The sequence below is a fragment of the Narcine bancroftii genome, chromosome 5 (genome assembly GCF_036971445.1).
Source record: "Narcine bancroftii isolate sNarBan1 chromosome 5, sNarBan1.hap1, whole genome shotgun sequence".
In the NCBI taxonomy this organism is placed as follows: Eukaryota; Metazoa; Chordata; class Chondrichthyes; order Torpediniformes; family Narcinidae; genus Narcine; species Narcine bancroftii.
The window spans coordinates 102567159-102583221 of NC_091473.1; the positions used below are offsets into that span (position 1 = coordinate 102567159).

At 40.6% G+C, this 16063-nt stretch overlaps 1 protein-coding gene across 10 annotated transcripts in view; it reads left to right on the top strand.

Moving 5' to 3' along the window:
* The window catches only part of patj (PATJ crumbs cell polarity complex component), a 307050-nt gene that overhangs the window by 109934 nt on the left and 181053 nt on the right, over positions 1-16063 (top strand). For 9 of the 10 annotated variants that reach the window (XM_069938547.1, XM_069938545.1, XM_069938548.1 and 6 more), the window contains 4 exons: positions 1905-2114; positions 4683-4787; positions 13227-13562; positions 15638-15758. In XM_069938547.1, coding sequence (XP_069794648.1) covers positions 1905-2114; positions 4683-4787; positions 13227-13562; positions 15638-15758 — 772 coding nt within the window. The remainder of the gene's footprint in view (positions 1-1904; positions 2115-4682; positions 4788-13226; positions 13563-15637; positions 15759-16063) is intronic. The other variant, XM_069938554.1, reaches the window with a different exon arrangement.

The following is a 16063-nucleotide window of genomic DNA, read 5'->3' on the forward strand; positions in this document are numbered from 1 at the left end:
GAGCTGATATGCTTCTGCACCAACCTCTCAAAACATTTCATCACTCTGGATGGGAGTGCCACTGGTTGATTTTCATTTAAGCACATTCTTCTTGGGCACTGGTACAATTGAAACAGGTTGGCACATGCCTTGTTGGTGTGAGATGTTGAAGATATAAGTGAATACATTGGCAAGTTGGTCAGCACAGTAATTCAATACTCAGCCAGGTACTCTGTCTGCACTGAATGCCTTCCTTGGATTAATTCTCCTAAAAGCAGTCATTCTCAAATACTTACAGTAGAGGATCATCAGGGGATATGGGGATGTGCAGTAGTTACTCTTTGTTCTGGTGGTCAAATCGAGTATATAAGGCATTACATTCATCTGGAAGTAAAGCTTTGCTGTCTCCTACAGCACTGGATTTGGTTTTGTAGCAATTTATGTCATTTTGTCATAGACCTCAAAATCTTTGCCAATAATATAGATGAAGAAAAAGCAGATTCCCAGGGGCATCTCATTATTCATCTTTCTTGTCTGAAACCAACCATTATCTATGACCCTTTGTTGTGTGTTACTTAGCCAACTTTGTGTTCATCAACTACAATGTTGTAATTTTGAACTGCTTTCTCTATTTTTGCTAATCATTTCACAGTGAATAAACTAAAAAAAGTCATTTCAAGAAATTGAATATTCAAAAAAAATTTTTCACGGCTTGCATAATAATCTTTTGCATGCAGTAATGATGGCATTTAAGGAAATGCTTGTGTAATCTTCATCTGATGGATCAGTAATTCAGTGTGTCATTCAGAAAATCTTCCAAAGTCAATTTCAAATGTACTAACGCATGTTAGCTCTATAATACTGTTGACTGAAGGAATGACACAGTTCTACACAATAATGTACTTGTTCACTTGTTCCATATCACTTTATTATCGGGACTTGATTTCGACTTCTACCACAATCTCTCATTAAACCAGGGTACTTTTATTGTGAGAGTGAAACATGAAAGTCTGCAGATGAGATTGCAGTAAAAACATAAAAATGCTGGAAGTACTCAGCAGGTCTTGCAGCATCCATAGGAGGTAAAGATGCATACCTTGATGAAGGGCTCACACCCAAAAAGTTGGTTATATATTTTTACCTCCCATGGATGCTGCGAGACCTGCTGAGTTCCTCCAGCATTTCTATGTTTTATTAGCTGTTATTGTGAGACAGGATAGGAATCAGATCATGGATCTTTCATCAAAGTCCCGACGAGGTAAAGCCCCACGTCCTCCCAAATGGTGTGCAGAGCTGGCAGCCAGCAGAGCCAAGTGTTTCGTGCTATCATTGATTTATCTCTGCTGTGTTATTAACTTCAATAACTCTGTCTTACTGTAACTCAAAAGAACCTTAATGAGCACTTAATGTTAGCAACAGAATTTAATTATTCACTCAGTTTCATATACTTGTCCCTCTGTAAGATGTAGTAATTCTTTGCTGACTTTACTGTCCTTTCCGAATAGAAGGAAGCTGGCAACTGTGCCCTTCCCCTTCCCCATCATTCCTGAAAGAAAGCAGTTAATTTCCACAATGATGTTGCCATGGTTTGTGGCAAATTGAATGTTGAGTTTTGTATTATTATTTGTTAATACTCTGTGGGTAAAGTGGCATCTCAAGCTTGCATGCATTTTCTTCTATTCTTAAAAGCTATTTTACTCTGATCAATATATATTGGTTAATCTATTTGTTTTAAGAACATTCCCTGAAAATAGACCTTTTTCCATGTCATATTTCTGGATTGGAAGTTTGTTAAATTTGATTAAGCAGAAAGCATGTGAGATTCATGAATGTGATAGCTTTGTGTACTGCATACCTTTGTCTCAGCTTGCAAAAGATCTTGCTTTGTCTAATCTACTTCTCCTTGTCTCTGGCTCCCTCTGCAGGATCCTTTAGATCCCACACGCACTGTTATTGTAATTCGCTCTTTGGTGGTTGGTGGGGTTGCAGAATGTGATGGCAGGGTGCTACCCGGGGATCGTCTCGTCTTTGTCAATGACCAAAATATAGAGAATACTGCTTTGGCGGAGGCTGTTCGGGCTTTGAAAGACACTCCGTCTGGCAAGGTTCGCCTTGGCATCTGCAAACTAATGGTGGTAAGCACCAATAATGTCCATGACTTGTAAAATTTGATAACCTCCAATCTCAGCCTCCAAGAAATTACATATGCAAGAAAATAACATTAAAGTTATCATTTTACTGTGGAATTCTTTATTTATTTCATAGTATGAGTGCAATTAAAATATGACATAAGTTTATTTTTGTTATGTATTAGACCAACAAATATTTTCATTTTAGACTGATTGTAGCATTTCAATGTCAGATAACCTAAAAATAAAATCAGTTATATTGCTTCCTTATCTTTAAGAAATCCAGCATTACACATTTGAGCACAAAAATTAGAAAGTGCGCAAATTCATTATTTGGAGGCTTATGAAGTTTACTGAAGTCGTTTCAGTACACTTTTGCATTAGGCATAATGCGGTTATATTTAGTAAAATCACAAAATGTTGGAAAAGCTCAGCAGGTCAAAGAGTGTCCTTTACGTAGCAAAGGCAAGGGTACATAACCAACATTACGGGCTTGAGCCCTTCATTAAAGTATTTATATTTACATTATTTTATCTGATCTAGTTTGAAACACTGAAACAGAATGGTTACAATAGTTTCAAGGCAATTAAGAAAACATTTAGAAGAGAGATGAAATTTGATTGTTTTTTCTGCATCAAATCATTTTGGTTTCAAATAGACTGCCAAGAAGGATGGTAATTGCAAAAGAGAAATATCACAGGGATGGGTTGGAGTGTGGAGGAAAGGAGCTAAAAGTTGAACTCCTGGTGTAGCTTTTACCATGTGCTCGCAGGGACAGGATAGACTGAATGATTTACTTCTGTGCTGTAAGGTTCTAAGTCAAAAAGTGACAGTGTCGAAGTATCAAGCTGAGATAATCAGCCCCCATTTTGCTAGATCCACTTTTCACATTCTCTGTATAAATAGCTTCAGAATGGTTACAAAGTAAAAATCTGATGGAGGGTTTGCTTTCTTTTAACAGTGGTTAACTGTAATTCTCCAATTACTGCTTTTGGTTGAAAATGTAGTAGGTAGGGATTCACACCTCAGATTAATAACAGACTGTGCCTTGGGTCACTAAGTTACCAGAGAATTATTTTGTTTTAAATGAAGTACAACTATGATCCATAACATTTACCCTTTTACTGAGGGTTCAAGCAGGGTATTATCTGCCTTTAGAACGCTTTGGCTATAGGTCGTGTCAGAGGCGAAGCAGGGCTCTGCTAGATGTCTCGCCTCTTTTGCTTTGGGAAGCTGGCTTACTGTGTAAAAGGACTCACTGACCCAGCTTTTCTTCTGTTCTATGTGAACAAGCAAGCCGGTTTCCAGAGACTGGTCGAGTATATGGCAGTAACACAGCTTTTCAGTGTAAAAAGGGTAGTGATGGTCATGCAATTCCACTGAATCTGATTTATTTTCTGTAAAGACACAAAGAATGGTTGTCATATTTAATCAACATAGATGACATGAATCATTGAGATGAATTGCAACAAATTCACAACTTAAAAACTGGAAGCTTATTTCTTTGGCTTGGCTTCGCGGACAAAGATTTATGGAGGGGTATGTCCACGTCTGCTGCAGGCTCGTTGGTGACTGACAAATCCGATGCGGGACAGGCAGGCACGGTTGCAGCGGTTGCAAGGGAAAATTGGTGGGTTGGGTTTTGGGTTTTTCCTCCTTTGTCTTTTGTCAGTGAGGTGGGCTCTGCGGTGTTCTTCAAAGGAGGTTGCTGCCCACCGAACTGTGAGGCGCCAAGATGCACGGTTGGAGGCGATATCAACCCACTGGCGGTGGTCAATGTGGCAGGCACCAAGAGATTTCTTTAAGCAGTCCTTGTACCTCTTCTTTGGTGCACCTCTGTCTCGGTGGCCAGTGGAGAGCTCGCCATAGAACACGATCTTGGGAAGGCGATGGTCCTCCATTTTGGAGACGTGACCCACCCAGCGCAGTTGGGTCTTCAGCAGCATGGATTCAATGCTTGCGGACTCTGCCAGCTCGAGTACTTCGATGTTGGTGATGAAGTCATTCCAATGAATGTTGAGGATTCCATTGAATCCGCCCTGCTCCAGCTCCCTCAACAACCCTTGAGTCTAGAGCTGGATGAGGTCCTTACCCGGGAAGAGATATATAAGGTGATTGAACAACGGAAAAATGGCAAAGTAGCAGTTATGGATGGAATCCCCCCCCAGAGGTCTGGAAGGCTGGCGGCAAAGCTATGCATACCAAACTGCATGAGTTTTTCATGCTCTGCTGGGACCAAGGAAAGCTGCCTCAGGACCTTCGTGATGCCATCATCATCACCCTGTACAAAAACAAAGGAAGCTTATTACAGGCATAATATATGTCGTTAGTCTCTCCCTTTAGAGTCAGCTATATGTCAGTATGAAATTATTAGATCTTCACTTGTGAGCACATTGTTTGCTACATCAAATGATAAGTTGAAGTCCCATTACATTTGTAAATATCCTTAAACATTACTGCAATCTGTGGAAATTATTGGGGAAAAAGGAAAAAAATAGTCTCACAAAAATCCATTGCTGAAAATAGGGTGATAACTGCTCATTTCATTACCAAAACTTATATTTTTCCTTTCAGACTGAAGCAAATGACAAAGAAATTTCAAACTTTACTGGAGAGATTATAAAACATGAATCAGATGTATTTAATTTAGCCTATTCCACAAACCTGCCGGTACCCCATGTAAGTACCTTTATATTAGGAGTTTAAAATTAATGTTGAAGTGTTTCTATATGGGTGCTTGTGATGCATGTATGAAGTGTTATAGTTATGTTACTTGTTATGAACTAGCAAGGCCTTAACTAGCTCTAGCATAGGAACAGCAATGGAAAAGTCTACAGACAATGGTAAATTTAAAAAAAAGATAGTCTTTTAATTAAACTATTCTTCACATAGCATCTTTCAATAACTCTAAATTAACTCCCACTATGTGCAAGTATAAAATGTGTGTGTGGTTTCAAAATCCAGATCATTACAAGGGGTTGCTTCTGGAAACGTCAGATTTAAAGTCCCATAATAAATCTCTTGTCAAATACCAGGATCTTTTCTTTAAATTATGTTCTAGAAGTTGTTGTAGAAGTATGGAACTGTGGCGATGCACTTAATTACAGCGGCGACTGGCCCTGCTTGTTACGCGCGGACAGCGGGACAGCCATGGCAAGGATGGTGTCGTGGGACCGTCTCTTCCGGTACGGACCGGATGGGCGCATATGCGCTCGTGTCATCGTGATGCGAGCACTGGTGCATAAGGGACAGAACAGAGTCGTGCTTAAAGGTTGCACGCGAGATGCTCATTCACAACACACTACATTGGCGACCCCAACGAGTCTACAAATCCTGAAGACTCGACACATTGAAACAAGCAGCAGTAGGTGCTGTTACGTTGAAGCTGCCGACGTTTTGGATGAACAGACCCCACACTTGATTTGGCCAAGCGGAAGGAGGCCCAGTTCCAGATCAAACAGAGAACCTCTGATTCAACGAGATATTTCTACACCATCAGCTTGCTCGACCAGGAAACCACCTCATGATTAAAGGACCTCATTCAGGTGCCGCCAGAGGAAGGTAAATATGTGGCTCTGAAAAACCTCCTCGTTAGCATGTATAGCCTCTCATGAAGCGAGCGAGCACCCAGGCTCATGCACTTAGATGGCCTGGGCGACAAGACTCCCTCAGCCCTCATGGATGAAATGCGCTCACTGGCAGAAGGGCACAAGCCCTGCCTCATGTTCAAGCAGGCGTTCCTTGAGAAGATGCCTGAGGACATCAGGCTCCTTTTGGCCGACGTAGATTTCAGTGACCCGTGCAAGGTTGCGGCACGTGTGGACATCATCTACAGCTTGAAATGTGAGGCAGTAGATGCCTTCAAGAGTGTCTCGTGGCCACCACCGAGGACAATGCCCAAGTCGAGTCCACCAAGTGAGCAGACCATGTCCTGCCTGAAGGCAGAGAGGTCCGATCCCAAATGGTGTTTCTATCACCAATGTTGGGGGGCGTCTGCCTGCAGGTGCCACCAGCCGTGTTCGTGGACATGGTTGTGGAGATAAAGGTCATATCCCCTACGGTGCTTGAAACATTCATAAAGTCCTCAGGCCCTGCCCTTCAAGTTGCCAACAACACCACCATTCGAACCTTTGGTGAAAGGCAGATTCCTGTACGTTTCAGCGACAACACTTTCAAATGGTCCTTCACGCTTGCATCAGTGGACAAACACCTGCTCGCCGCTAATTTCCTCCAGGCGCACTCTCTGCTAATTGACCTCCAGGGCAGATGGCTGGTTCATGCAGAGACTTTCCACACATGCCTCTTGGCAAGTCCAATGATGCATCCACCTAACTTGCTTCTATGGAGACGAAGCACGGGCATTACAGCCTGACATCACACAGTTTCAGTCTGTTTTGCAAAGGTTCTTCTGTTCCAATACGGTATCTGTCACTCAAATGGATCTGGGGTTTGAAGCACTGACAGCACAAGGTTGAAAGTATCTATAATGATAGTGATCGTGGTTGCAATGCCTTACTGTTTGATTATACTTGGCTGCCACCAGGGGCTGAAACAAAGCAGGACACACACAGTATGCAGAGCTGTAATTGAGGTTGCAGCCTCATGGCATGCCTCATGTGCTGTCCAAGAACTCACACATGCGAATACAAGATGAAACATGCAATCAGAAATGAAATGAAGGAAATACTTTAAAAGGTAAAATCTAAAGTCAATAACTGATCAATGAGGAAAGGCTAAAACAGTAAAAAATGGAAGGATTACATCCACCAGCGAAACGTCAGTTGACAGGTAATGTGGCGGAAAATTGGAACAGATTTAAACAACATTTTAGGTTGTATTTAGTGGCAGTAAGAGCTGACGAGAAAAGTGATAAAGTGAAAACATCAGTTTTCTTACATGTTGTGGGTAATGAAGCCCTGAAGGTATATAATAACTTCACATTTGCTGCTGAAGGAGACAAAATGAAACTGGAAAAAAATAATGGAACAGAGAGGTATACTGCTTACCTAAATGTGATGTGACATTTGGGAGGCACAGGTTTTACACATGTGTTTTAGAAAACAGAAGGAAGTATTGAACAGTATGGGACTGAATTGAGAAACAGAAGCAAAATGTGTGAATTTGGTGGACTGATCAACTCGCTGATAAAAGACAGGCTTGTGAGCAAAATCTAGGCCTGGAAAAAGCCATAGCACTCTGTAGGGCTGCATAAACTGTAAAATTACAGGTAAAACTGCTGTTCAGTGAAACTAGATGCAACATGTTTGGTGTGAGCAAGAACAGACATAAACCGTTTAACAATAAGCATGCCAAAGTGGTAAGAGAGACGTGGGCAGTAAACATAAATGAAAGGGACAATCGAAAGCCATGTCATCTACTAAAAAAGTGTCCAGCATATGGTAACACATGCAATATGTGCAACAAAAGCAACCATTATGCCCGTTGCTGTAGGAACCAAGTGAAACAAAGGAAGGTTCATGCAGTAGATGAAAGGAAGATAGCGGAATTCTATGTATATGTGACTGAAAACAAGAAAGAAAACAGTCTGGATGTTGAGATTAAAAGTGAATTACATATACATTTCGGTTAAAGTGGATACTGGAGCACAAATTAATGTAATATCAGAGACTGATTTTAAAAAGATTAGACCCAGACCAAAGATGTATGGAACAAAAGTGAAAGTGACAGGATATTCAGGTATCGATATACCAGTGCAAGGAGAATGCATGGTCAAATTGAAACACAAAAACAAAGAGCACATGCTAGCATTCATCATGGTACCAAAGGAGGTACTGGCCAGATTATGTTTAACAGCCTGTAAGAAACTGAACCTGGTAAAAAGACTCCTTGTTGTGGAAAGCGAAGAAGAGACAGTCTATGATGAACTCATGAAAGAGGACAATGACCTATTTCAAGGTCTAGGCTGCCTTCCAGGAGAACACATGATCAGAATGGATAAATGTGTGCCACCAATAATACATCCATGCAGAAAAGTTCAATTTGCACTTCAAAAGCAACTAAAGGCAGAGTTGGAAAGGATGGAAAGCCTAATCGTGATTCAGAAGATAGATAAGTCACTGGAATGGGTGAGTTCACTCGTTGTCGTAGACAAAAAGAATGGAAAGCTTAGAACTTGCCTGGATCCAAGAGATCTAAACAAAGCAATAAGAAAGACTACTTTCAGCTTCCAATGTGTGAAGAAATTATGTCACAGTTTACAAATGCAAAGTATTTCAGCAAGTTAGATGCATCATCAGGATTTTGACAGCTAAAATTGGATAAAGCAAGTTCAAGACTCTGCATGTTCAATCGTCCATTTGGAAGATACAGATTCCTAAGGTTACCATTCGGAATTGCCTCAGCTCCTGAAGTGTATCACAAAACTATCCATATGGTCTATGAGCACCTGGACGGAGTTGATACCTCAATGGATGACATCATGGTATGGGGAACCATGAGAATGGAGCATGGTGATAGACTAAAGAAAGTGCTGGAAGCAACAAGGAAAGCAAACCATAAGCTGAATAGAGAGAAATGCCAACTTGGGGTGATGGAACTAACATTTATAGGAGATATTATTGGCAGTGAGGGCATCAGACCAGATCCCAGAAAGGTGTCCGCCAATGGGAACATGCCAAGGCCAAAATGCAAATAGGACGTATAGAGGTTTAATGGAATAGTCAACTGTATGGGTAAATTCATATCCAACCTCTCAGAAAAGATGGCTCCATTGAGAAGACTAAAAGAAAAGAACATTGAATGGGAGTAGAATCTTGAGCATGAAAAGTCATGGAGGGAACTAAAGAAACTGCTCACAGAGGAACCAGTTCTGAGGTTTTATGACCCAGCGAGACCCATCAAGATATCATCAGATGCATCACATAGTGGGCCTTGGTACAGTTCTTCTACAAAAATATGATGACTGGCAACCCATTGCATATGCATCACGCTCAGTGACTGATGCGTAGACATAATACGCTCAAATTAAAAAGGAGCTGCTCAGCATCACATACGCCTGTGAAAGATTTCATCAGTTTGTGTCAGGACAAGCAATCAGTATAGAGACTGACCATAAGCCCTTGATTGCATTGTTCCAAAATCCATTAAATGAATATCCACTGAGAATACGAAGAATGATGATTAGACTGCAATGCTATACACTCTGGGTAAGCTAATGTACACAGCAGACACGTTGTCTCGAGCTGTTGACATGAGAGAATCTGCAAACACCAAAATGGATGAAGACATGAATGCCTTCGTGGACATGATCACAAGTGCACTGCCCATATCAGATGCAAAAATGGAACTCATAAAGTCAGAGACAAACAAAGATGAAACATTGAGACAACTGAGAAAAAACATCTTTGGTGGATGGCTGGCCCAACATGAAGCAGGACTGCTCACCTGATGTTTCATAGTACTGGAACTGCAGGGTGGAACAATCAGTGGTTGAAGACATCATCTACAAAGGAAGCAAAATCCTTATCCCAAAGAGTCTGAGAAAAGAGATGCTAAAAAGGATCCATGAAGGACAACTTGGAATCGAAAAGTTTAAGAGCACAAGAGGTGATGTACTGGCCAAGAATCAAGAACGATATAACAATTGAAGTGTCAAACTGTACAATGTGCTGGAGATATCAAGCAATCAATCCTGCAGAACTACTAAAGCCACATCCAGCACCATACAGACTTTACCAGATGGTAGGCACTGACCTATTCGAATGTCAAGAGAAGGACTATCTTGTAGTCACAGACTAATACTTCCTGTATCCAGAAGTGTGTGAACTGAACACCACCACTGCAGATGCTATAATAACAGGTATGAAAGCCAAATTCTCCAGTCATGGCATGGCAAGTGAGGTCTTCTCTGACAATGGACTCCAGTTTTGCAATTTAAAGTTCCAACAGTTTGCCGAAGAGTGGGACTTTGTACACACCACGTCAAGTCCTCATCTTCCACAGTCCAATGGTCTAGTGGAAAAATCTGTACAGACTGTGAAAAGACTGATAAACAAGGCAAAAGACAGTGAAACAGACTTCTACCAGAACATGCTAGAACAGGTACACTATCCTTTATCCGGACATCTGAAATCTGGAAAGCTCCAAAATCCAGCAAGTGGGGAGAGAGACGTCAGCGTGAGTCGGGGGGGGGGGGGGGGGGGGGGGTGGTGGGCGATGGGGAGAGACGACACTGCAAGTTGGGGCGCGAGGGGGTGAGACCGGCAGCATGAGTCAGACAAGCGGGGGGGGGGGGGAACCAGGAGTGCAAGTCGGGCGGGCAAAGTGGGGGAGATGGTAGCGTGATTGGAATAAACATTGCAAACTAGTCAGTGTCAAAATTCTAGCATAACATGTAATAAAAGCTACATTCGGCATCAACCAAGCCATGGATGCTAACAAAACTCAATAGTTTCAGTCCTAAGTCTTTGTGATAAACATGTGTTTTCTGCCACGACTAGTTGCATCTTTGAACCAAAGTCCTTAACCTTTCCATTATTGTGTATGTCCATTTTCACCAATAGGGCAGACCTAACAGGGCTAGATCCATAGTAATTGGCATTCAAGGAGTAGCCATAGGAAAACTTAATATGGTTTCTAAACATCAAGAATTGTTTCAGTGTAAACAAGGAACCCTGTTCCTGAATCCAACATCTCACTTCCTCAGCTGATGAATCACCATTTGGAAGTACAGTGAAAAGACTGAGGAGTTTAGAGGAGAACACTTTTAATTGGATACTTCAGCATCCAACATTCATTGTAGAAGAACCAGCAATGACAAAGCTGAAGAACATGGCTGCCGCAAGTGATAGGAGAACGAAGGTGCCTGTCCTCATCAGTCTGCATATAGCAGATGCCTCTATCCCAGGCAACACAGGCATTGTAGAGATGAAGTCCATTTTCTCACTGAGAATATCCCCCATCACGTGTAGCAATACCACCGTGCTAAATGGAATGTTCAGAATGCACTAGCAGTTCAAATACGAGAAATATTGTAGGCCTTCAGCGACAGAACTCTAGTCCATGATAATTGACTATTTCTCTCACTCTGCCTCTACTGGAACAAAACTTGTCAATGAGGAATATGGAAGACCTGCCAGGAGCAACACTAAACCAATCTAAATATGAGGCACCAGTCTCATCAATCTATAATACATGTACATGTAGAAATAGACCAGTCAGCACTTGTAATATTTCAGAGGTAAATCATCGTCAGGACTGAAAGATAAGATGACTTTTGAATAGGATTGTTGGAAAAGAAAGGTGATATGTAGTTATGGTCTGATTGCTAGTATGTGAATCATATGCAGAATAAATCATTGGATAATGCAAATATTTTAGAAAAAACAAGTTTGTCTTGCTAAAATAATGAAAGAAATGTGGGCAGTGAGGTAAAGGCAAGATAATACAGCAACTCACAGAAAAGGAAGGGTGCAAGATATCTAAAATGTAAATTAAAAGCATGAGGATGAAGAACGGTCCAGCAAAGGAATGGGCCCTTCAGATTTCAAAATTGTTGTCGGAGAACATACATGACATTACATACAACGAAATTCCTTTTCTGCAGGCGAGGCAGATTTACCACTTACTGGTAGTGCAAAAAAAACTGCAGACAGCGCAAAAAGAAGTGTAAACAGATAACAATGCAGAAAAAAATTAAAAAATCAAAAAAGTGCATAAGTAAGACCTGAAATAAGTCCCTGATTGAATTTTATGGTGAGGAGTCTGATGGTAGAGGGGTAGCAGGTTTTCCTGAATCTGGTGATGCAAGTCATAGTGGGGAGGATTTTGCCTGTGATGTCCTGGGCTGTGTCCACTAACTACTCTTTTAGAGGGCTTTACGCTCAGGGGTATTGGTGTCCCCAAACCAGACCGTCACCACACATCTGTAGAAATTTGCCAGGGTATCATTCAGCTCATGATATCTATATTGACAATAATGGCAATTTAAAACATTTCCATTTGCCTGCACATGGGAATATATCCCTCCATTTTCAGCTTGTCCAAATGCATTTAAAATATTTCTATCATTTCTGCTTCCAAAAGCTCCCCAGGAGCCCACCCATCTTGCCTTTAACATTGAACATTGAACATAGAACATTGCAAAGTCATATTGGTCCTTCAACCTACAATGTTTTGCTGACATATATACCTACAAAAAAAAACCGAAAACCCTCCCTACCTCATAGCCCTTTATTTTTCTTTCATCCATGTGCCTGTCTAAGAGTCTCGTAAATGCCCCTATTGTTCCAGCTACTACCACCATGCCTGGCAATGCATTTCAGGCACCCACAACTCTATTTATTTAAAAAAATCTTACACCTGACATGTCCCCTAAACTTTCCCCTCTCACAGTCTAGTATTTGGTGTGTCCACATTAAGGAACAAAATTTCATTTGCCATTCGTATCAGGTCACCCCTCAGCTTCTGACACTCAAACAAAAGTTTGTTCAACACCCTCTTCTGAAAAACACTCTCTAATGCAGGCAACATTCTGGGAGAACCTCTTCTTCACCTTCTCCAAAACCCCAACATCCTTCCTGTAATGTGGCAACTAAAACTACACATAATACTCCAAATGTGATATCTGTGGTAAATGTCTTGTCAACTTTTATACTGCTGATGAAGGTGAGTTTGCCATATGTCTTCTTTTCTTTCCTTCTTGTGTTGCCACTTCCAGAGAGCTATGGAGCTCCATATCTTTGGACCTGTCAAGCAGCAGCTCTGCAGGCTGCCACTGTGTGTCCCTTGCAAAATACCCACCCATAGGCCAGACCTGAGGCAAATTTGCTTTTAAATATTTTTCTACAAAATTCAATTTTAAATTTAAACTTGCATTATAAAGGGTAATGATTTAGCAAACAGATTTCTCTGAAACAAGTGATCATTGGAATTGTCATTTGAACTTTCTTAATATTTATAATCAAAAATAGAAATAAGGTACACCATTTAAAATGAATTGTAGAGTTACAATTAAGGAAGAATATGAATTCCACCCAATATTTTTCTGACTAAAATAATTTTGATTTAAATTTTTTGTTTGTTTTAATGCCGAGGAAAAATATTCAATATTTTCATATAAACTAAAACTAACAATACATTTGTTCTTATTGCCATCAGGAATTTGAAGATGTTTTGTTTTCCCAAGAAGAACTAGTTGATGAACCTGAGATGGATTTAAATTTCTTGAACTTGCAGTCCAGTAAGGTTGACAATGAAGTTGAATTTTTGGTAACCGAAACAATAACAGAAGATCAATGGTCCCAAAATTACAAACAGCAGCAAATGTTAGTGGACAATGAAAACGAGGAGGACCCAGTAACTTGTGAAACAGTTAATCAGCAATGGATAAATGATCAGATGGAATATTATGAACCCTCTCAATTAACAACTGCAAGTACAACTAATAGTCAACTTCTTAGAACTTCACCTTTATATCATTATAATACAAATGAGGTAAGGATCATTTAATTATATGTTCTTAAAGGATGAGGTTCTCTAAATTTACAGATTCCAGAATGTGCCTAGTTTATTCTACCCAATATGTAAGAATGCATCAAGTTACATTATTTTTGTTGAGTATTTTTATTTATTTTCCTGACGTCAGTTCAGAGGATCTCCCTGCCACCACCCCAACCTGATAGGAACTGGCAGATGGGGAGTTGGGAAACTACCTCCTATCCAAAATTCACATACATAACAGCCCTGGAAGATCCATTGTTTCTGCCTGCTCCTACCCCACTGAACTTGTCTGCTCGTATCTTGACATTATCTTATTCCCCCTTCATCCAGTCTCTTCTCAACTACATCCTGCACACCATTCATGATCTCCACCGCTTTGAAGAATTATAATTCCCTGGCCCACTGCGTTCCCTTCACTATTGATGTGCAATCCCTTTACAAATCCATTACCCATCAGCAAGGCCTCAATGTCATCCCCTTCTTTCTGAATGCAGAGCCGTTCGGTCCCTATCAGCTAACCCTCTCTGCTTGGCAGAGCATCCTCACCCTCAACAACTTCTCCTTTAAATCCTCCCACTTCCTTATGAGCCAGGGTATACGCATGGGCATATGCATAGGCCCAAGCTTTGCCTGTCAAGTTGACAGATATGTGGAACAATCTACTCGGGTACCACCTTCCAAATCTTCCTCCACTACAACGATGACTACATTGGTGCCACCTCCTGTAGTCAGACAGAACTTGACAATTTCATTAACTTCGCTCCCAACTTCCACGTAGCTTTAAATGTTCCTGGACTATTTCCGACACCTCTCTCCTGTTCCTTGACTTCCCTATCTCAGGGGCTATATGATCCACAGATACCTATGACAAACCCACTGACTCACACAGCTACCTCTGAAGCATGAAAGAGGATTGTACTTCTTCCCATCCTATCTTCTGTAAGGATGCCATCCATTTATTGGAATTCCTTTGCCTCCACAACATTGATGAGGCCTTCCACTCTGGGATGTCTGAAATGCCCTTTAATAAACGTGAATTTTCCCCTTACTATCATTGATAAAGTCCGCACCCATGTCCACTCTATTTCTCGTAATTCTGCCCTTACCCTAACTTGTTTTGTTGTGCCACCCGAATGCAAGACCTCATGAGTCCTTAGATTAACCATCAATTTCTCACTATTCTGCTCAGTTTGCTGGACCATATATAGCTTCCTCAGGTGTAAAGGCTTTATCTTCATTGCCAATTGCTTGACTAATTTTTCATTCATATGTAAGCACTTATCTTGGCCCACACAAACTGATGTAGCATCATAAAGTTAATAAAATGGAATTCTGAATTCTGAGGTGATGCAGACTGCATGAACCTTTTTCTGAAGTTTATTAACTGATGAGATTTTCTATGCAGTTAAGTATGAGGGACCTTCTTGGGCTCCACAACATTTGTGTCCATTCTTTATGCCTTTACGTTTTTTTTGAAGATTCATCGGCAGCATCGTAACAGGCCCTTCCAACTCATGAACCCATGCCATCCAAATACACCAATTAACCTACAACCCCATTCGCTTTGAAGGGTAGGAGGCAACCGGAGCACCAGGAGGAAACCCACGCCAACACAGGGAGAATATGCAAACTGCTCACAGACAGTGCTGCATTTGTACCCAGGTCACTGGCACTGATATAGCATTGGCTAACCACTATGCAAATTATTGAATTGAAATACACTTTAAACTTGTGGTGCAAAACCTCATTAAGGTCCTGAGAATAATATTAAAAAATTAACAATGTTGTCATGAAGAATAAATCTTGCTTGAACATTTTTATTTTATTAATAAAGTGTATGTGATTTAGTGGTCTGCATAATTATTTCAACTTTTTCACTGTTCCTATGTGGGTATATGAAACTTCTGTATGGTATAGTTATGAGTACTGTGAATCAAGAATGAAGTGATTGCGATGAATGGTATTTAAAATTAATATTTTCTTCATTTTGAAATTATCCAGATGCAAGTGTTGAGATCTGAATGACATGTTAATTTGCTTGTGATGTACAGTATTTTGTTTTCTTTCAGAATGCAGACAAGTTCAATGGAGGTTCATTGTCTTCAACAAATGGGGCAGCCAGTGTGCAAGAAATGATGCCGCAAGATTATGAAAGAACTGTCGCAATAATGAGAAATGGTCATGATCTAGGTATGACCAGTTTTAATTAACGCATGGAATTGTAGAATGTTACCATATCCTCAATCAATCAATGTTTTAAAAGCATGCAGATAATTTCTGAAAAAAATCCTCTGAAGATTTTCCAACATTGGTGATGTACTCACTGCTTCAGATATTGCAGTCATGTTCCAAACAAGATTAGACTAGAAATTCAATCCATTTACACCTATTTTTCATAAGCAATTGTCCATGCTTCTTGTCCTCTCCTGCATTATGTCAGACAGACCTAATAACTCACTGACAACCTCACTACATTACATCCTTGTAATGTGAAA